At 37.9% G+C, this 21,431-nt stretch overlaps 2 protein-coding genes across 2 annotated transcripts in view; both read right to left on the bottom strand.

Moving 5' to 3' along the window:
• Positions 1-21,431, bottom strand: part of LOC116417913 (DNA fragmentation factor subunit alpha-like) — a 243,519-nt gene that overhangs the window by 76,717 nt on the left and 145,371 nt on the right. The gene's annotated exons all lie outside the window — the stretch shown is intronic.
• On the bottom strand, positions 15,501-21,149 carry LOC100117886. The gene is made up of 3 exons (XM_032602180.1): positions 18,528-21,149; positions 15,981-18,451; positions 15,501-15,883 (listed from the first exon to the last, which is right to left on the bottom strand). Exons 1-2 carry the CDS (start codon positions 20,201-20,203, stop codon positions 16,738-16,740), a joined length of 3,390 nt encoding a protein of 1,129 aa, XP_032458071.1. The 5' UTR covers positions 20,204-21,149; the 3' UTR covers positions 15,501-15,883; positions 15,981-16,737.

Below are 21,431 nucleotides of genomic sequence, written 5' to 3'. Positions count from 1 at the left end.
TGACGAGGTCTAGGTGAAGTGCTCCGTGGTTTTTGGTGTCTAGGTGTGAAAGTCATTCAAGAGCAGTGTCTAGGTGTACAGGGTGGCCGATGACGTCGTCTAGGTAGTTTGCCCCGTGGTTTTTGGTGTCTAGGTGTAAAAATCATTTGAATGCGGTGTCTAGGTGTACAGGGTGGCCGATGACAAGGTCTAGGTGGTTTGCACCGTGGTTTTAGGTGTCTAGGTGTAGAAATAATTCAAAGGGGGTGTATATCAGAACAATTAGTGATTTCATGTTAGTGATCAAAATATTACAAAAAGCTGTGGTCAAAGGGTTAAAGATGCTTATATTTTATTTTTACGGCGTCGAATATGAAATACTCAACAAAATTTACAAAAAAGGATTAAAATCTCTAAAAAAAAAATTAACTTTTGAAAAAGTAAAAGGTTAGGCGAGTTTGATATATTTCGCAACGAAATTACAGATAGAAAAGAACTGAGATCAATCAAACAAAGCCAAGTTTATCATATTTAATCGTAATGAAGCAAGGAACAACTCTCAAGATAATTACTATTTAACTTGCCATGCCCGTTTCACTTTGTTTATTGGTGGACAACTGAAATTTTCTTTTTATGTATTAGAACGTCATACAAACACCATAAGTACAATGAAACGGGCATGGCAAGTTAAATAGTAATTATCTTGAGAGTTGTTTAGCCGTGAATTTAGCCGCACATATTGCTTTCCCACATACTTATACAAACTAGTGGGATTACTGATGTGATCACACAAAGACCGACCAGCAGGACTACGGATGTGATATAATTTTTTTTTTTGTATTTAATATCAGGTGGCGCGGACAATAGCGGTAGCCAGGGTAGCCGATGTCGACGTCTAGGTGTAGTGCGCCGTGATTTTTTTGCGTCTAGGTGTGAAAATCATTCGAGGTAAGTGTCTAGAGGTCCAGGGTGACCGATAACGACGTCTAGGTGGTGCGCTCCATGGTATTTGGTGTCTGGATGTAAAAATCATTCAAGGACGGTGTCAAGGTCTACAGGGTGGCCGACGACGAGGTCTAGGTGGAGCGCTCCGTGGTTTTTCGTGTCTAGATGTATAAATCATTCAAGGGCGGTGTCTAGGTGTACAAGGTGGCCGATGACGACGTCTAGGTGGTGCGCTCCGTAGTTTTTGGTGTCTAGGTAAATGAATCATATGAGGACGGCGTCTACGTGTACAGGGTGGCCGATGACAAGGTCTACGTTGTAACTTGGGTTTTTGTGTTACCCCAGTTATGGTGCAATCCCTCGCTCGGGGCTTGGAAAATGACCCGGTGGCACCAGGCGCTTCTCGTAAACGCGACTCTTTATTTCCCGGCGCGAGGGTTTTTGAAAGTGTTTTGTGCTCGGCTAGCTGCAGCCCCGAAAACGGTAAGGAGAGAGGGCGGTTCGAGATATTATAGACATGTGGTTTATCAGACGGAAATGTATATTCTTAATAAATTCTTACAACTTATAACAGACTCAAACAACTTGCTAAGATAACCCGTGAACAAAGGCCAACAAGCAAATACCCGTACACGAAAGATATCCCGCGTGACTCGCGCGCGTCTTAAGGCTCAAGAAGCAATCAGATCACACACACTTGCTCGCACTTATCGTCTCTCACTCACTCACACAATTACGTCGCACGTGAATTCCGCAAACGCCGAACGACTTATCCTAGAATTGCCCGACCACCTTACGCCTCGTGCGTCTAGGTGTCGGCGCCAAGTATTAACTTACGTTTTCACAAAATAACTCTACACTTCTATCATAAAAATCCTTAATTCTACACTTTGCTTATTACTTGAGAAGATGACCCTTATAAATGACGTAACCCTTTATTCGACGGAACACAAAAAAAAGAGATAAAGAGAAAAAAACAGGAATCCGGAGGTAACTGACGCATACGCGAGATTACCTTTTCATTCGCGAAACCGAACGTCGAACTGCCGTTCACCCGCGAGACGGATACGTCCGGAGAAAACGGAAAACGATTCACTGACCTTAAATCCTTCTAGCTGGAACACCGGGTGGGGTTGAAGATAAGGCACGTCCGTTCCGGAGCAGTCGGGGCAGGCGAGTCCCCAGTCTGTACCCCACGCTCACAGACACCTTATACGAGTTTTTTTTCAAAAATACGTCTGCAAATCAGAGGAAGGCGAGCGATCGCAAGTATGAAAGCTCTAAAACCAAAACTCTTAAATCTAGCTATCCTACGCTCTCAGATTCCTTATACCGAGTATTATTAAAAAGAAAGTACGTCGTCAAACCAAAGGAAGGCGAGCTAGAGCGAGCCACCAAATCGCAAATTCTCATCTCTAGCTACCCCAAGCTCCGAGACTCCATATACAAGAATTATCTTTTTTTTTAATGTGTCGGATAACCGGACGAAGGCAAGAGAGAGCAAATAATAAAACTCCAAAATAAAACCTCTTAAAACTAGATACCCTACGCTCAGAGATTCCTTACAAGTAAGTTTCTTAAAAAGAGAGTACGTCGGCAAATCGGAGGAAGGCGAGCAAGCGCGGGAAGCAGAGCATTAAATGGAAATTCTCATCTCTAGCTACCCCAAGCTCCGAGACTCCATATACAAGTATTATCTTTTTTTTTTAATATGTCGGATAACCGGACGAAGGCAAGAGAGAGTAAATAATAAAGCTCCAAAATAAAACCTCTTAAATCTAGATACCCTACGCTTCGAGACTCTTTATACGAGTCTTTTCAAAAAGAGAGTACGTCGGCAAATCGGAGGTAAGCGAGCGAGAGCAGGGAGCATAGCTCCAAAACGAAAATTCTTAAATCTTGCTACCCTACGCTCCGAGACTCCTTATACAAGTATTGTTTACTTTAATACGTCGGTAATTCGGAGGAAAGAGAGCGAGAGCGGGAAGCAGAGCATTAAATGGAAATTCACATATCAAGCTACCCCACGCTCCGAGACTCCTTATACGAGACTTTTTTTCATTTTTTTTGCAATACGTGGGCAAACCGCAAGAAGGCGAGCGAGAGCAAATATTAAGGCTCAAAATCAAAATTTCATAAATCTAACTACCCTACGCTCTGAGATTCCTTACAAGTAAGTTACTTAAAAAGAGAATACGTCGGCAAATCGAAGGTAGGCGATCGAGAGCAAGTATGAAAGCTCTAAAACAAAAACTCTTAAATCTAGCTACCCTACGCTCTGAGACTCCTTATACCGAGTATTTTTAAAAAGAAAGTACATCGTCAAACCAAAGGAAGGCGAGCTAGACCGACTCACCAAAACGAAAATTCTCATCTCTAGCTACCCCAAGCTCCGAGACTCCATATACGAGTATTATTTAAAAGAAAGTACGTCGTCAACCCAAAGGAAGGCGAGCTAGAGCGAGTCTCCAAAACGTAAATTCTTAAATCTAGCTACCCCACTCTCCAAGACTCCTTATACGAGAATTTTCTTTTTTTTTAATACGTCGGATAACCGGTCGAAGGCAAGAGAGAGCAAATAATAAAGCTCCAAAACAAAAACTCTTCAATCTAATTACCCTACGCTCTGAGATTCCTTACAAGTAAGTTTCTTAAAAATACAGTACATTGGCAAATCGAAGGAAGGCAAGCGAGAGCGGGAAGCAGAGCTTTAAATGGAAATTCTCATATCTAGCTACCCCACAGAGACTACTTATACGAGAATTTTTTTGTTTCAATACGTCAGCAAACCGGAGGAAGGCGAGCTAGACCGATCATCTAAAACGAAAAACCTAAAATTTAAGTACCCTACGCTCCAAGACTCCTTATACGAGAATTTTCTTTTTTTTTTTTTAATACGTCAGATAACCGGACGAAGGCAAGAGAGAGCAAATAATAAAGCTCCAAAACAAAAACTCTTCAATCTAACTACTCTACGCTCTGAGATTCCTTATACCGAGTATTATTTAAAAGAAAGTACGTCGTCAAACCAAAGGAAGGTGAGCTAGAGCGAGTCTCCAAAACGAAAATTCTTAAATCTAGCTACCCCACGCTCCAAGACTCCTTATACGAGAATTTTCTTTTTTTTTTTTTAATACGTCAGATAACCGGACGAAGGCAAGAGAGAGCAAATAATAAAGCTCCAAAGGAAAACTCTTCAATCTAACTACTCTTAGCTCCGAGACTCCTTATACGAGTATTTTTAAAAAGAGAGTACGTCGTCAAACCAAAGGAAGGTGAGCTAGAGCGAGTCTCTAAAACGAAAATTCTTAAATCTAGCTACCCCACGCTCCGAGACTCCTTATACGAAAATTTTCTTTTTTTTTTAATACGTCGGATAAACGGTCGAAGGCAAGAGAGAGCAAATAATAAAGCTCCAAAACAAAAACTCTTCAATCTAATTACCCTACGCTCTGAGATTCCTTACAAGTCAGTTTCTTAAAAATACAGTACATTGGCAAATCGAAGGAAGGCAAGCGAGAGCGGGAAGCAGAGCTTTAAATGGAAATTCTCATATCTAGCTACACCACAGAGACTACTTATACGAGAATTTTTTTTGTTTCAATACGTCAGCAAACCGGAGGAAGGCGAGCTAGACCGATCATCTAAAACGAAAAACCTAACATTTAGGTACCCTACGCTTCGAGACTCCTTATACGAGTATTTTTAAAAAGAGAGTACGTCGGCAAATCGGAGGAAAGCGTGCTAGAGCGAGCCTCTAAAACGAAAATTCTTAAATCTAGCTACCCCACCCTCCAAGACTCCTTATACGAGAATTTTCTTTTTTTTTAATACGTCGGATAACCGTACGAAGGCAAGAGAGAGCTAATAAAAAAGCTCTAAAACAAAAACTCTTCAATCTAATTACCCTACGCTCTGAGATTCCTTACAAGTAAGTTTCTTAAAAACAGTGTACATTGGCAAATCGAAGGAAGGCAAGCGAGAGCGGGAAGCAGAGCTTTAAATGGAAATTCTCATATCTAGCTACCCCACAGAGACTACTTATACGATAATTTTTTTTGTTTCAATACGTCAGCAAACCGGAGGAAGGCGAGCTAGACCGATCATCTAAAACGAAAAACCTAACATTTAGGTACCCTACGCTTCGAGACTCCTTATACGAGTATTTTTAAAAAGAGAGTACGTCGGCAAATCGGAGGAAAGCGTGCTAGAGCGAGCCTCTAAAACGAAAATTCTTAAATCTAGCTACCCCACCCTCCAAGACTCCTTATACGAGAATTTTCTTTTTTTTTAATACGTCGGATAACCGTACGAAGGCAAGAGAGAGCTAATAAAAAAGCTCTAAAACAAAAACTCTTCAATCTAATTACCCTACGCTCTGAGATTCCTTACAAGTAAGTTTCTTAAAAACAGTGTACATTGGCAAATCGAAGGAAGGCAAGCGAGAGCGGGAAGCAGAGCTTTAAATGGAAATTCTCATATCTAACTACCCCACAGAGACTACTTATACGATAATTTTTTTTGTTTCAATACGTCAGCAAACCGGAGGAAGGCGAGCTAGACCGATCATCTAAAACGAAAACCCTAACATTTAGGTACCCTACGCTCCGAGACTCCTTATACGAGTATTTTTAAAAAGAGAGTACGTCGGCAAATCGGAGGAAAGCGTGCTAGTGCGAGCCTCCAAAACGAAAATTTTTAAATCTAGCTACCCCACGCTCCAAGACTCCTTATACGAAAATTTTCTTTTTTTTTTTTAATACGTCGGATAACCGGACGAAGGCAAGAGAGAGCAAATAATAAAGCTCCAAAGGAAAACTCTTCAATCTAACTACTCCACGCTCCGAGACTCCTTATACGAGTATTTTTAAAAAGAGAGTACGTCGTCAAACCAAAGGAAGGTGAGCTAGAGCGAGCCTCCAAAACGAAAATTCTTAAATCTAGCTACCCCACGCTCCAAGACTCCTTATACGAGAATTTTCTTTTTTTTTTTTTAATACGTCAGATAACCGGACGAAGGCAAGAGAGAGCAAATAATAAAGCTCCAAAGGAAAACTCTTCAATCTAACTACTCCACGCTCCGAGACTCCTTATACGAGTATTTTTAAAAAGAGAGTACGTCGTCAAACCAAAGGAAGGTGAGCTAGAGCGAGTCTCTAAAACGAAAATTCTTAAATCTAGCTACCCCACGCTCCAAGACTCCTTATACGAAAATTTTCTATTTTTTTTTTTAATACGCCGGATAACCGGAGGAAGGCAAGAGAGAGCAAATATTAAAGCTCCAAAACAAAAACTCTTCAATCTAATTACCCTACGCTCTGAGATTCCTTACAAGTAAGTTTCTTAAAAATACAGTACATTGGCAAATCGAAGGAAGGCAAGCGAGAGCGGGAAGCAGAGCTTTAAATGGAAATTCTCATATCTAGCTACCCCACAGAGACTACTTATACGAGAATTTCTTTTGTTTCAATACGTCAGCAAATCGGAGGAAGGCGAGCAAGCGCGGGAAGCAGAGCATTAAATGGAAATTCTCATCTCTAGCTACTCCAAGCTCCGAGACTCCATATACAAGTATTATCTTTTTTTTTTAATATGTCGGATAACCGGACGAAGGCAAGAGAAAGTAAATAATAAAGCTACAAAATAAAACCTCTTAAATCTAAATACCCTACGCTCAGAGACTCCTTATAGGAGTCTTTTCAATACGTCAGCAAACCGGAGGAAGGCGAGCTAGACCGATCATCTAAAACGAAAACCCTAACATTTAGGTACCCTACGCTCCGAGACTACTTATACGAGTCTTTTCAAAAAGAGAGTACGTCGGCAAATCGAAGGTAGGCGATCGAGAGCAAGTATGAAAGCTCTAAAACAAAAACTCTTAAATCTAGCTAACCTACGCTCTGAGATTCCTTATACAAGGATTTTCTATTTTTTTTTTAATATGTCGGATAACCGGAGGAAGGCAAAAGAGAGTACATAATAAAGCTCCAAAATAAAACCTCTTAAATCTAGCTACCCTACGCTCTGAGACTCCTTATACCGAGTATTTTTAAAAAGAAAGTACGTCGTCAAACCAAAGGAAGGCGAGCTAGAGCGACTCACCAAAACGAAAATTCTCATCTCTAGCTACCCCAAGCTCCGAGACTCCATATACAAGTATTATCTTTTTTTCTAATATGTCGGATAACCGGACGAAGGCAAGAGAGAGCAAATAATAAAGCTCCAAAATAAAACCTCTTAAATCTAGATACCCTACGCTCAGAGATTCCTTACAAGTAAGTTTCTTAAAAAGAGAGTACGTCGGCAAATCGGAGGAAGGCGAGCAAGCGCGGGAAGCAGAGCATTAAATGGAAATTCTCATCTCTAGCTACCCCAAGCTCCGAGACTCCATATACAAGTATTATCTTTATTTTTTAATATGTCGGATAACCGGACGAAGGCAAGAGAGAGTAAATAATAAAGCTCCAAAATAAAACCTCTTAAATCTAGATACCCCACGCTCCGAGACTCCTTATACGAGACTTTTTTTCATTTTTTTTGCAATACGTGGGCAAACCGCAAGAAGGCGAGCGAGAGCAAATATTAAGGCTCCAAATCAAAACGAAAATTCTCATCTCTAGCTACCCCAAGCTCCGAGACTCCATATACAAGTATTATCTTTTTTTCTAATAAGTCGGATAACCGGACGAAGGCAAGAGAGAGCTAATAAAAAAGCTCCAAAACAAAAACTCTTCAATCTAATTACCCTACGCTCTGAGATTCCTTACAAGTCAGTTTCTTAAAAATACAGTACATTGGCAAATCGAAGGAAGGCAAGCGAGAGCGGGAAGCAGAGCTTTAAATGGAAATTCTCATATCTAGCTACCCCACAGAGACTACTTATACGAGAATTTTTTTTGTTTCAATACGTCAGCAAACCGGAGGAAGGCGAGCTAGACCGATGATCTAAAACGAAAAACCTAACATTTAGGTACCCTACGCTCCGAGACTCCTTATACGAGTATTTTTAAAAAGAGAGTACGTCGGCAAATCGGAGGAAAGCGTGCTAGAGCGAGCCTCTAAAACGAAAATTCTTAAATCTAGCTACCCCACGCTCCAAGACTCCTTATACGAGAATTTTCTTTTTTTTTTTAATACGCCGGATAACCGGAGGAAGGCAAGAGAGAGCAAATATTAAGGCTCCAAAACAAAAATTTATAAATCTAACTACCCTACGCTCTGAGACTCCTTATACGAGTCTTTACAAAAAGAGAGTACGTCGATAAGTCGGAGGCAGGCGAGCGAGTGCAGGGAGCATAGTTCCAAAACGAAAATTCTTAAATCTTGCTACCCTACGCTCTGAGACTTCTTATACCGGGTATTTTTAAAAAGAAAGTTTGTCGGCAAATGGGAACAAAGTGTGCTAGTAGATAGGCTATAGGCATACTGGCTCATGCGGATTCTGGCTCACCGCCTCCTCTCTCAATGTGAGTCAGAATGCGTACGAATTCTGGCTCACCCCCTTTCTCAAAGTGAGCCAGAAACCGTAAATGAGCCAGTATGCCTATAGTGTTCTCTACTATTTTTTTTATTTATTTTTTTATTTTTTTCTTACAAATGTTTGCATGACTGATAGAATAATTTTATAAGTTTGACAGTGTGAAGTGCGCAGGCAGTCTTGTAGATTGGATTATGGTTGGTGCATACTGTGACGCACTTGAAAGATGGTTTTAATGGATAGCCATATTGTTGAATGTTGTAGACGGGAAATTTGAATCGTTGAAGCCATTTCTGTTTTAATGCACCGATGACAAAAATTTTTGATGCATCGTGTAAAGCGTCACGAAGTAAGTTTCCAATTTGAGAGTAGTCATGTCCATCGGTTTTCCAGTTCATGCCATGATGATTATGTTTAAGCCAGTTGTTTTCCCTTTGCATTTTGTCGGAGAGTTTTTTCCAGGAGAAGGGATTTTTAAATATTAGAACAATAGGATCTGCACTATTTTCCTTGAGAGGTATGATTGCTAATTCCTTTAGAATATAATCTTCTTCGGTTTGCTTGAAACCAGTCATGTCTACTGCATACTCCATTTTCCGGTGCAGCTTAGACAAGCTTCTTGACATCTCCACTAATAGGATTGTACTGAACGATGCGATCGTGTAAGATCAGACAGTAGGCTGAAGTGTTAGCAGGGAAATCTTTTTTAGCCTCAAACTCCAGACGTACATCAACAGGAGCGTTCTTGAGAGATTCGTTTTGTCGTGAACAGTCAATAACTATTAGCGGTTCATTCTTGATGAACATAGATTTTGTCAGCATCGGCTGTGGATCTCTTCCATAGTATGATTTTTGAAAATTAGCATACATATCATAGAGAATCGCATACTGATTGTTATATATGTCGAGATTCATATTGTTGTATGGATAATATTGTGAATTTAAGAAAAGTTTCACATTACTTATCTCGCAATGATCAAATCTACTCGCATTTGCAGTTCTTACAGCTTTTCTCTTTGTTTGTAGTCCGAAAATTACAAAACGAGGTTTCTCCAGTTGATTTGATGTTTTCACTGTCCAGACGTGTTTATTCGTGCTTGGGAGAAGAGGATATTTAAATATCTCCCAAGAACGAAAACACATAGAGATGGGATTATCTTTACCAATGAAATTCAATAGCTGAATTTTTTGTTTATCAGATGCAATGACATATGGCATTAACCATTCTATCTTCGATATTTTTACTTCACAATCTTCATAAGCAGTTACACCAGATGTCGTATTACCTTCCTGGATTATTGCATTCAAGTCACTTCTCGATCTTGTAAGAATGAGCTCATGCTTCATGTTAATTATAATTTTTTTATAGTCTTCTGCAAAGCCCATGATCATACTCAGCGGAATCGCAACGTCAAAGTTTCCCTTTTCATCGACAAACGATTTGTCGTTTTCTTCATTGCCAAGCCAGCCTGCATTTTCTAGCATATTATTCTGATTCGAATTAAATGAAGTCCATCCTTTCATAAGACTGCTCAAACCAACATTTTTACTTTTATCTATCTCCACAGCATTAATTTCATAACGAATTTCATCAAACAGATGACAAATGCCATTGTTCACGAATGTAGTTTTAGCTGGAGCTGTTGAACCAGTTTTGAGTTTCAATTTTCCACATACATGGATAGAACTACGTGATGGCAGGAGACATAGATCTTGATGTTGTATAGAAATACGAATTTCATCACTATTATCAAAGCTTAATGATGAGTATGGTTGATGGGCGTGTACCTCGTAATGAGCAATAGACTCATCGAATACGACACCTGATTGAATGCTTAGAATTTCGTCCATTTTTCTGGAAGCAGCAAAGAATTACACACGTGAATTTTTTCCACGAACTTTTAGTCCTAGGCTTTTCAGAAACTGAATGCTCTTGCGTGTTAACGGTTTGAGTTTCTTCGGTCGACTGATGACTGGTTGACATGATGGCTGACTTATATATGATCCAGAATTGAAAACGATACCCATTATACAGATTTGATGTGGAGTCTAATAGTGATTTCCTCTCCTCGAAAATTCACCAAATTTCCATCCTGATCGACGATTCGAATTTGTAGATGATCTATGCACTTGACGCTGAGCGGTAGATATATGACATGAGACGGAACTTCGATGATTTTATATCCTGGAGGCACGCGGGGAAAGAACTCATGGATTGTGTGAACTCTTTTGTCATTGATGTAAGCACCTGCAGTGATGTTGCACTCTACTCTCAGTGCGTTGATTTTCAATATTTTCACAGGTAAATCAGAGCTGTGAAGATCTTTAACTTTGAGAATACGAGGAGTGAAGCCAAGGAGACGACCTATTGAATCGTGTGGTCTGAAATCTAAGCGATGACTGCAAGTAATTTCACTTCTGAGAGTATTGTTGTTAGCTTTCAAGGAAAAATTAATTCATTTAGCTTTCAAAGCTGCTTGTAAAAATTGATCAAGAGCATCAATCTCGTAACTGCCAGTTGGAATAGTAATGAATTCACCATTCAAATGAACTTTATTGTTTGATGAGTCAACGTTTGGAATAGAGTTGAATGTTAAAAGTTCAACTAAGCCCAAAACAAAATTTTTATGCTCTGGTAGTTCGATTGAAGGGAAATATTGTGCTTCTAGAACAGAAGATTTTCCCGTTAGACTCAGCGTGAAACTGTCTTCCATGACTGATTGGAAGAGAATGATTTGTTGTCTGGTGAGCTCCTATTTTATAGTGATCCAGCCAAGAATTGTAGACAAAGATGCCCACAAATGAATGAGTCGAAAGACTGATATCTTGTATAGTTATATTTCACTTCTTTCACGTTAAAATATATCATGAGATCTATGGGAGGTTTCAGATCACCGAAACTATCAAAATAAATGACTGCGTTGCCTCGTTTTTGAAAACATACCCAGTGAGTGCCTCTATTCTGAAAATCATCCAAGTTGACAATAGCGGATTCATTACACCACGGACCATCAGAGGGTAGATTATTCCTCATAAAAACACCACGGAAATATGGGATTTGCAGCATACGAGCGTATTTCATGAGATCATAGTCAGTCAATGGACGATTTGGCAAAGTTAAATCGAAGTTTTTTTTTTCTAATAACTTGACCATTCCCAACATGAGGTTTCATGAATAATCCCATTCCAGTTTTATATGGTTTGAGATAGAGACCTTTCCCTAAAGCAATAGCTTCCATGGTCTTATTATGCCTCTTACTTTCTTCAAGATTTTTCTGTGCCGCGTTGGCATCATTTACTGCTTTAGCTATTCCGGCAGCACCTCCTGCTAGAGCACCGGTGGCACTTAGTCCTGCGAACAATGGAATGAGAAAAGGAAGAACTCCACCAATTTTAGCTGGAAGCGGCAGAACACGTGGAATGATAACTTTTTTCTTTCCACCTACACTTTTAACAGCCTGACGTGCACCCTTCAATGCTGATTGAATAACCTTGCGAGAATGTTTACTTGCTGTCATTGATTTTTTAGCTACAGTCACTAACTTATTAAATTTCAGTCCCATTCCAGTTTTTCCTTTTAATTTCATAGCATTGCTAACAGCAAAAGCAAACGCTTTTTCACCAAGACTAGCATCCTTGGCTCTGACACGTTGCATAGCTTCCTCAGCAAGCTTCTTGTCAGCAGCTTTACGATCCCCGTTTTTATCAGAGTAAGCTATGTCATGTTTTTTACATGCCTGATCAAGCGGATTAATACCAGGATCTCCTCTTTTCATTCGCTTTTTCAATTTGGTTCCGGGACCGCAGTATTGATATCCAGGAAGATGCATTTCAACAGGTAAGTTATTGATCACTTTATCAAGCAGTCCATTGCCTTTCGGCTGTTTCTGAGATTTGTGTATGATTATCTCTCTTCGAGTGTTGATTCACAACTGACGTTCATGGTATAAAACGAGCGTTTATATTTCTTGAGCTCAATGTTGAATCTGACTCTGCTACGTGAACATGGATTTTACCGAGCAGAACATCAAACTTCCCGTCACGAATTTCGATTTTGGAAAAGAGAAGAGAAAGAAGCGTCATGGGGAATTACTACCAGATAGTATACGAGCAGTATTCTGTGGTCCATCAAACTGTGGAAAAACAAATAGTTTGTTGGCTTTAATTACACATCCCAATGGTCTTAGGTTCGAGAATTTGTATGTATACTCAAAATCCTTGAATCAGCCAAAGTATCAGTTTCTCAAAAATGTCTTGGAGCCGATTGAAGGAGTATCATATCTTCCATTCAGTGAGCATGAGTCCGTAGTATCTCCAGATGAAGCCCTTCCAAATTCAATTATGATATTTGACGATGTTGCTTGTGAGAAGCAGGATAACGTCAGAGCATTTTTCTGCATGGGGAGACACAAAAGTGTAGACAGTTTCTATCTATGTCAATCGTATGCTCATATAGGTAAACATCTCATTAGGGATAATGTTAATTTGTTGGTGATTTACCGATAAGATGATGTAAATCTTAAACATATCTATGAAGATCATGTGAATACCGATTTAACTTTCAATGAATTTCGGAATCTTTGTTCTGAATGTTGGAAGAATGATAGATATGGATTCATCGTTATTGACAAAGATAGACCGATGAATGAGGGTAGATACAGAAAAGGATTTGACTGTTTTGCAATAAAAAAGGAATTATGAGTCTCAAACTTACAGTTCAGTTGTAGACATCGCCACGTCAGCATGTCAGACTTCAAGAAAGAGAAGTATGTTCTTAGTGAGCTCTTGCGAGCTCGTGAGGCTATTAAAAAAAATACACTTTATTAAAACAGGAGAAAGATGATTTTGAAAAAGTCATCGGCGATACTCTAAAACCAGTCGTCACACCACTTGAAAAACTTGTTGAGATGAAAAGTGAAAGTCCACTGCAGCAACCATCCAATCACATTTTTGTTAAAAACAGCAGTAAGAAAATGAAAAAACGAACAAGAATCGATCGATCAAGTTTGCTCAACGATCAAAATAATAATAAAACAAGTTTATTGGATTATACTGTTTATGATTATGATGATGATGATGAAGATGATGCTTTTGACACAATAACCAATTCTACATTTAAATCTGCGAGTGGAAAAAATTAATCAGCTGAAGACTTTTTATCATTGTTAGATAAAAGCCGTAGAACAATTGACAATATATACGGAGTGCGAAAGGTTGATGGAGTGTATATGATTGGTGATTCAGAAAGAGAGTTTGATGATAAATATGTCAAAGTCAGAAATGAAAGTTATCCTGAAACGAATGGACTGATGGAATTGCTATTTAAAAAATATCCGGATGATCTTCTTCTGAGTTCAGCAGATCGTAAAAATTATCGCAAGATTCTGGAAGCATCAAATGCTCATCGGAAAAAATTCAGCAAAGATGAATCTATAAGAATGTCGAGAAGTAATAAATATAAAAATATCTTAGCACCCATGTCCCGCAGCACTCCAAATAAAAAGAACAACAGCAGTGGAGGAGGACTTGTACCTAAATATAAAATAGCTAAGAAAAATTCTTCCATAGATCTTGTCTACTGGGACGATCCAAATGAGCTTGTCGAACGACTTCGATTATTGATTGCCGAACGATCTGCTGGAAATAACAATCACACGAACGAAATTCATTCAATTATTGAAGAATTGCGTGAAGCTCGACGTATATATTAACACACACAACTTGCTTATTTGTATCAGTAGTAAAATGAGTCTCGATGTGTTCGGAAGAAAACTTGGGAGCTCGCAGCAAGTGAGTCGCGGACCTCCAGGAAATGGTTTTAATTTTACATCAGACGGCGATTTTGACTTAGAAGAGAAGCGACTTTGTAATCTCGGAGAGCCACGCAATCCAAAAGATGCAATCACTTTGCATTCACTGCAAGTTATCCTGCAGACGGAAGTAAATTATATATCTTCTAAAATTACTGGAATTGGTGAACTTATAGACCAATATAGGGAGCAAGTTGAAAGCCTTAAATCTGAAGTGGACAAAAAATTAAAATATCTTAATGATATTTCTCAACGTAATTTCGCAAGCGTTGAATATATTATTGGTCAATTGAATAATTTTATAATCAAAGAAGATGGAAAAGCAAAAAGTAGCTGAAGAGCTGCATAAAGCTGCACGCCGCAGGTACAAGCGAAGAAAATATGATATACGCGGAATAGATGAGACTTGGCAAGGTGATCTTGTGGAAATGATTCCTTACGCTAGCGAGAACAAAGATTTCCGCTACTTACTCACTGTCATAGACGTATTTTCAAAGTACGCGTGGGCCGTGCCAGTCAAGTCGAAGAGTGGTCAGGATGTTACTGCAGCTATGAAGTCAATACTGAAAGAAGGTCGAGTACCGAAGAATCTACAAACTGACCAAGGAAAAGAATTTTACAATTCAATTTTTCAAAAACTTATGAAGAAGCACAATATACACTTATACTCTTCACATAGTAATCTTCATGCAAGCATATGCGAACGATTCAATAGAACGTTAAAAAATGCAATGTGGTTAGAATTCAGCAAACAAGGAAGCTATAAATGGATGGATATTTTACCTAACTTGCTCAAAGCATACAATTCGAGAAAACATCGGACGACAGGAATCGAGCCTGAAAATGTTACACAGGCAAATGAGCGAGAAGTCAAGAGACGTTTTCCTACTGAAAAGTCACCAGTGAAAAAACCGAAATTCAAAGTAGGAGATAAAGTACGAATAAGTAGGATAAAAAATGTTTTTGAAAAAGGTTACACGCCTAACTGGTCTACGGAAATTTTCACAATAACGCGAGTTGTAAAAACAGATCCAGTAACTTACCACCTCAAAGATTATCATGATAAACCCGTCTCTGGCGGCTTTTATGAAACGGAAATTCACAAAACTTTGTATCCTGAAATTTATCTAGTAGAAAAAGTTTTAAAGAAAAGTGGTAAACGCATATATGTTAAATGGTTAGGATTTAGTGACAAGCACAATAGTTGGATAGATAAAAATGAGGTTGTATGAATTATCTAGGATATATAAATAAGAAAACAATTGTAAATTAAGTTTAATACTGCATTTATTCATGTATATTATGTACAAGTTTCGAACAAATAAATAGTTTGAAAAAATAATCAATCTTTGTATTTTATTTTATTTATTTTTAGCAAGTACTGAACTTAAATGAAGTTCCACCCTGATATGTTACAAATAAACTGAGTTTATTTGCTGTGTTAGAGAGATTGTTGAACAGTTCTTGATCTTTCAAGACTGCTGATGAGATCTTCCCCGGCAGAAATATTTGAAAGCTGTCATCGATTTCGGCCACGATCTTCGTGCCGAATCTCGTCTTCACCTCCTTGAGTGCAGTCACCATGTAGTCATGATCTTTTTCTAAGTCCGTGACTTTCTTCTTAGGCAAGAACTCGCGCTCGGCAATCTTGTTGAGTGCAGATAGATCCATTCTGAAAAGTAAAAATAAAAATATATGTTAGTGAAAAATGTCTCATAGGTGAGAATTGAGAGAGAGAGAGAGAGAGAGAACTAAGAAATAGAACTTACTTATTTTAGAGTTAGGTGAGTCTTGGTCTCTTTGCACAAGGTTGGTTGTTCGCTTCGATTTCTCGAATGTGCTGTTCATCGTGCTGCGTCCGTTCATATAGCCCGTTTCCCACCACAATTTCTGCCCCTTCCATAGCCTCTAGTAATATATTACTTCTCTCTTCTTGTTCAGTTCCTAACCTATCCAATGATGGATCCCACTCGTGCATAAACTCCTCTAAAACATCATATTCAATCCTGATTGGTTCCCCTCCATCAGCATAAAGTGACATCCCCACCCGCGAAGCATTCTCATTGGTTGCTTCATGCCCCCACTCACTTTCTCCCTCTCTTTTTCGTCCTTCGCCATTGTTGCCCCTCTCCTCCACTACAATCCCCTCCACCGCATCTCCCTCTACTTGCATTGCAGCTTGCGCCATCTGTTCTTCCATAATTCTGTAATGTCCCCAAGGCAAAGTGTCAGTACTATGAGGCAATAAGAATCTTTTATCATCGTGTGGACTTAGAGCAATTTTTTCCTGTTTCTCAGTATGCACAATGTGTAATTTTGAACGAATATTACACTGCTCACGTTTTATAATAACAAGATCCTGAAGGCATTTTCGATAATCTTCGAATGTGATTGATTTCTTTACAACATTAGATTTTATACCTTTAGCTTTTTTCACTGTCGCGGCTCCATTAATCAAAATACTGTACATTTTGCTTCTTAAACCAATGAATTCTGTCATAATCTTGCCACAGCATTCATCTTTCATCAATCCAGGAACATTTTATTAACATGTGGAATTCCAAACTGATTATTTTCGTCATAATCAGAAGTATCAAATTTATGTATATCTTCTTTCATTACTTGATACATATCAACATCCTCAACTTCATATATTAAACTATCGGTGTCCGTATAAAGGAGTTTGCATTTTTCTCCAACTCGCTTCTTCATATATGAATAATGAAAATCATATACTAGTGTTTTTGACAAATCTAGAATTGAGAGACCAACGTATATTGGTTTTTTGATTGTAATACTTGTCCTCTTCAGCTGAATGGCAACCAAATTTTCATCGAAGATTGCACAACTGTGAAAATTTGGTAGAGCTATGCGTGCTTCTGCTCCGTATCTGCCTGTAAATTTATTTACTAATCGCACATCTACACGTTTCCGCTCTCGTTCAATACACTTTCCATAGACTGCATTAATTAACAATTTGTAGAAGAGTTTTTCAAACTCATTCTTTGCCTGCTTTCGCTTTTCTGTGTTAAATTCAACATATGGTTTGAGCCACGCCCTCTGCTCAAAACTCAAAATCCTATGCACCTTTTTTAATCGAAGTCCATTATCTAAAACCTGCTTAAGTGCTCGATAATGAATGACATATCTTTTTTTGTCATTTAAAGTCGTGAGAAGTTTCTTCTGCTTTGAGCCAGGTGGTGCAAGATGTTCTGCGCAAAAAGGTAAATCCCTATGATCATCATGTATTTCTTCGGGATACTCCAAGTCAACTTCAGCAAAATAGCCAATATCAGAATCTGGTGGTGTATTAAAAAAATTTGGATTTGTCTCATATTCAATCCATTTGAATTTTCCAACTGGTAAAGGCTGTACCATTGCCCATCCATAAAGATTGATAATATCAAAATATAAGAGAGTCTTTGTTTTCTGATCCTTATCGTATGAAGAGCCCATATATGGATTGTTTGCCTTGGCATATCGATTACAACACTGACTTATTCCACCTCGAATGCCCGATTCAATAAACATTAGCATGTCAATATCTGTAAGAAGCTCCAATTCTACCTTTGTCATTTTTAAAGCTGCTGAAAAAGTTAGTCCAGGAGTCGTATAAAAGTGAGCAGGACATAAATCATAGGCTTTAAGAGATGTTTCTCGAAAACTCTCGAAAACGTCGGCCAATAGTGAAACATCGGTTTTCAGATAAAGATCTGAATATTCTCCCAACGTACTAATATTGAACTTATTCCAAACTTGGACAGCATGCTTATAGTCTTCTTCAGCAATATGAGAATCTGTTAGCTTATTATAAAAATCATTCTTTTCTGGCAATTTTGTAGTCGTCAACTTATCTAATCCATTTACAAAATCATATGGAAATACACCTTTTTGTCGAAGGAGATCTATCTTTTCATCTGTAAGTTCATCTGATCGAAATTCCTTTACTGCTATCGGCACATTTTTCAGATATGATGCAAGCTTTTCCAATGATGAAGGTAGAAAACGCCAAGAATCTATGAATCTAAAACTTATGTTGCAGTCATCCACGTATTTTGTAAAAGAAATATATTTCTCCTTATTGTGAGGTATTAAATTTACTCGTCCTTTCATCAACGTAGAAGTAGCAATCTCTTTTAAAATAAAATGAGTGTCGTAATTGAGGTTATGAAAAACCACAGGAATGAATCTTGAATCCTTATAATTCAAGTTACAAGAATTATGAGCTGCACCTCTGAAACTGAAGAAGAAAATCTATCTTAGAATTACAAAATTTCGTTTACTTTATTTCAAATATAATCGAGAAGGCAACTTACCGCCCTGTGAGATGACAATGGTCTCGTACAGCAAGTTCTTCACCAGTGATTGGTTTCCGACATATATGACAAGCTGATGATCTCCGAAAAGATATTTCCTCTAAATCTGTGAGTCTCATTGGTTTTGGATTCTTGTAGAGTACGTCAATTTTTTCACCAATTGACTTTAATTCGTTAACAAACCATGCTGCAGCTGTCTCTTCTTCTTCATTTTTTCTTCTGTATGATCTATAGCCAGATAAGCTATCATCAAAACTGCATTTTATGAAGTATCCTATGCTGTATGCTTCGTGCCGTTGGAAAGCATTCTCATTCTCAGTAGGCTTCAATAAACATTCAAAATCTGCATAAATAACAAAAGGAACCTTTTCACTCTTACTGTAATCTTCGAATTTGAGAATATTATTCTTACAATCAGGCAAATTTATTCGACAATCATTTAAATTTTTACAATCGCTTTCATGCATTTTCAATCTTTCCTCGGTATAAAATATTTGTAAACATCTTTCACAATGGTAAGATTTTAAATGAGTTTTAGACACTTGAGAACTCAAAAGTCGAGACATACTTTTTATCCAAACGTAATGATATTTAGGCATGTCACCTTCATCAGCACGATTATTTTCTTCATGCTCATCTATATAAAAATCTTGAATGATGAGAAGGTTTACATGTTTTTCCTTCTTCTCTGTCGTAATATGACAAGATGATACTTCGAATTTGTGGCCATACTTTCTAAGCATGTATACATTTACTGAAATATTATTCAGTTTTTCAAATTTCGGAATACTTTTAAGTTTTACTGGGAATTCTATACCAGCAAAATTTAATTCATTTTCATGCAATCGATACTGATTAACTCTACTAGCATTTTTGTTACTTGGATATAATGATGAAAGAACAGCATACTTAAAACACTGATCGTCGTTATTATGAACGTTAACACAAGCTTTTTTATTTTCAATAAACTTTGGAAGAGGAATATACGAACTTCCCTTAATTGGAGAATATTTTTTCATATTTATACATAAACTTATAATACTTTTCAGTGTCCAGCCTGAATCCTTTTCTTGAAATTCTTCTAATTGCGAAAGAATGGGCTCTTTAATATTGTCTGTAAACCATTTCTCTAAATCTGTTGACATGTATACTGTAGCACTCTCACTCGTAAAATATTTAATATCTGTCGTTTCTTCACCATTTTTTTGCATTGTAAATTCTGAAATAAAATCCGAATTGATTTTCACCGCATTATATTCTTCTAAACATGCTTGTGTCTTAACTTTGAAGAGCTTCAGTGCATCATTAAAAAAACTCAATATGTCCACATGCTTTATGTTAACAACCACACCTGTCCTGATTCGATTTTGGAAGGCTGATTGCACATCACGCCACTCAACTCTAGCTTCTGCTTCTTCAGCATGCAGACTACCTCCTCGATGAAGATTATGTTCAAATTCTACTTGCACACACGAAAGATGCGTCAAACAAGTTTGACATTTCTGTTTTTCTCCTCTCGTGAGATTGAATTTAGAAATTTTTTCGTTTAATTCATTAATAGTAGAATTACGCATATCTAACCAATAATGAATATCATTGACGCTCATTTGATCCACATTTTGTACAGTATCGCGAAGCACTTGTACAAGACGTTCGATAAGATCAATCGAAGCCATTTTTACTGTTTTCTTTTTCACTAGAGTGTCACTAGTAATCTTGCACAAAGATGAGACTAAAAATTTTTTTTGCTGACTGCGTCAGGTGAACTGTGCTCGTCTAAGAGAAATTTCTCTCTTTTAAAGCTGAAATCATCATAAGAAGAGGTGGAAGATCTCGCTGCTGAGGAGAGAGGAGAAAGATTTTCTCGGGAAGGGATGAATTTTCTTCCAATAAGGGGTACGCATTTTTTCCATCATCCAATCCTAGAAGATTATGAGACTAAGAGGAGAAAAATTTTCTAGAGAAGGGATAAATTTTCTTCCTTTTGAACCAACCAAAAATCGTCTTTTCACCCCAACAAATGAGGGCTATGCATTTGTTTTGAGCATCCATTCCTGGAAGAGTGAAAGGCGGAGTTTCACATTATAAAACGAGGATGCTGGGACCTCGCGAGATCACTTCTTGCTAAGCTGTCTACAAGCTGAAAAGATGGAAAGAACACGTGACTACGATTTGTTGTTTAAAAATACTATCTTGCAATGTAAAGAAGAAAATGCTTATATTTGCGACATTCAAGGATTTCAGAGAATCGCAGAAGATACTTTTATTTTCAAAGAAATAAGTTTCCTTAATTTGAGGAAAACTGCCTTACCGACCGCATATCTTTTCAAACCTCCAATGGCTTGGGAAGAACTGACAGAAGAGGAAAAATGTATGTCTCAATGGTTGGAAAAGAGTCATCATGGAATAGCGTGGAACTCTGGCGATATTCCGTATCATCGTCTTTATCGAATCTTGCAAATCTGCACGCAAGGAGTAGAAAAAATATTCATAAAGGGAGAACAGAAAGCCCGATGGATGAAAAATATTTTGCCAAACATGTAAGTTAATTATTTTGAAACGTTTTGATACTTATTTTTAATTTTTATCTGATACTTTGCAGATCCATTTCAAATGTTGAAGACTTTGAATGTCCACCTCTTGAAGAAATAATAAGTGAAAACCAGTACTTTTGTTTCAACCATGCTCTTTGCATACGGAGAAAACCTATGTGCGCCATTCACCATGTTATATCAATACGAGCTTGGCTGTTAAATTATCTAGAATCATCATTTGGCCAAGATGAAATTGATAATATTTTAAAAAAAAATAATACATGTACATGTTTATATTGGAAATAAAGATAAATAAGATAAAAAAAAAAACAATGCTTAAATATTTTTATAATAATTATTATGATCCCGG

Source organism: Nasonia vitripennis, assembly GCF_009193385.2.
Source record: "Nasonia vitripennis strain AsymCx chromosome 5 unlocalized genomic scaffold, Nvit_psr_1.1 chr5_random0006, whole genome shotgun sequence".
Taxonomy (NCBI): domain Eukaryota; kingdom Metazoa; phylum Arthropoda; class Insecta; order Hymenoptera; family Pteromalidae; genus Nasonia; species Nasonia vitripennis.
The sequence above is the reverse complement of the archived record's forward strand: the minus strand, read 5'-3'. Positions and strand labels throughout refer to the sequence as shown.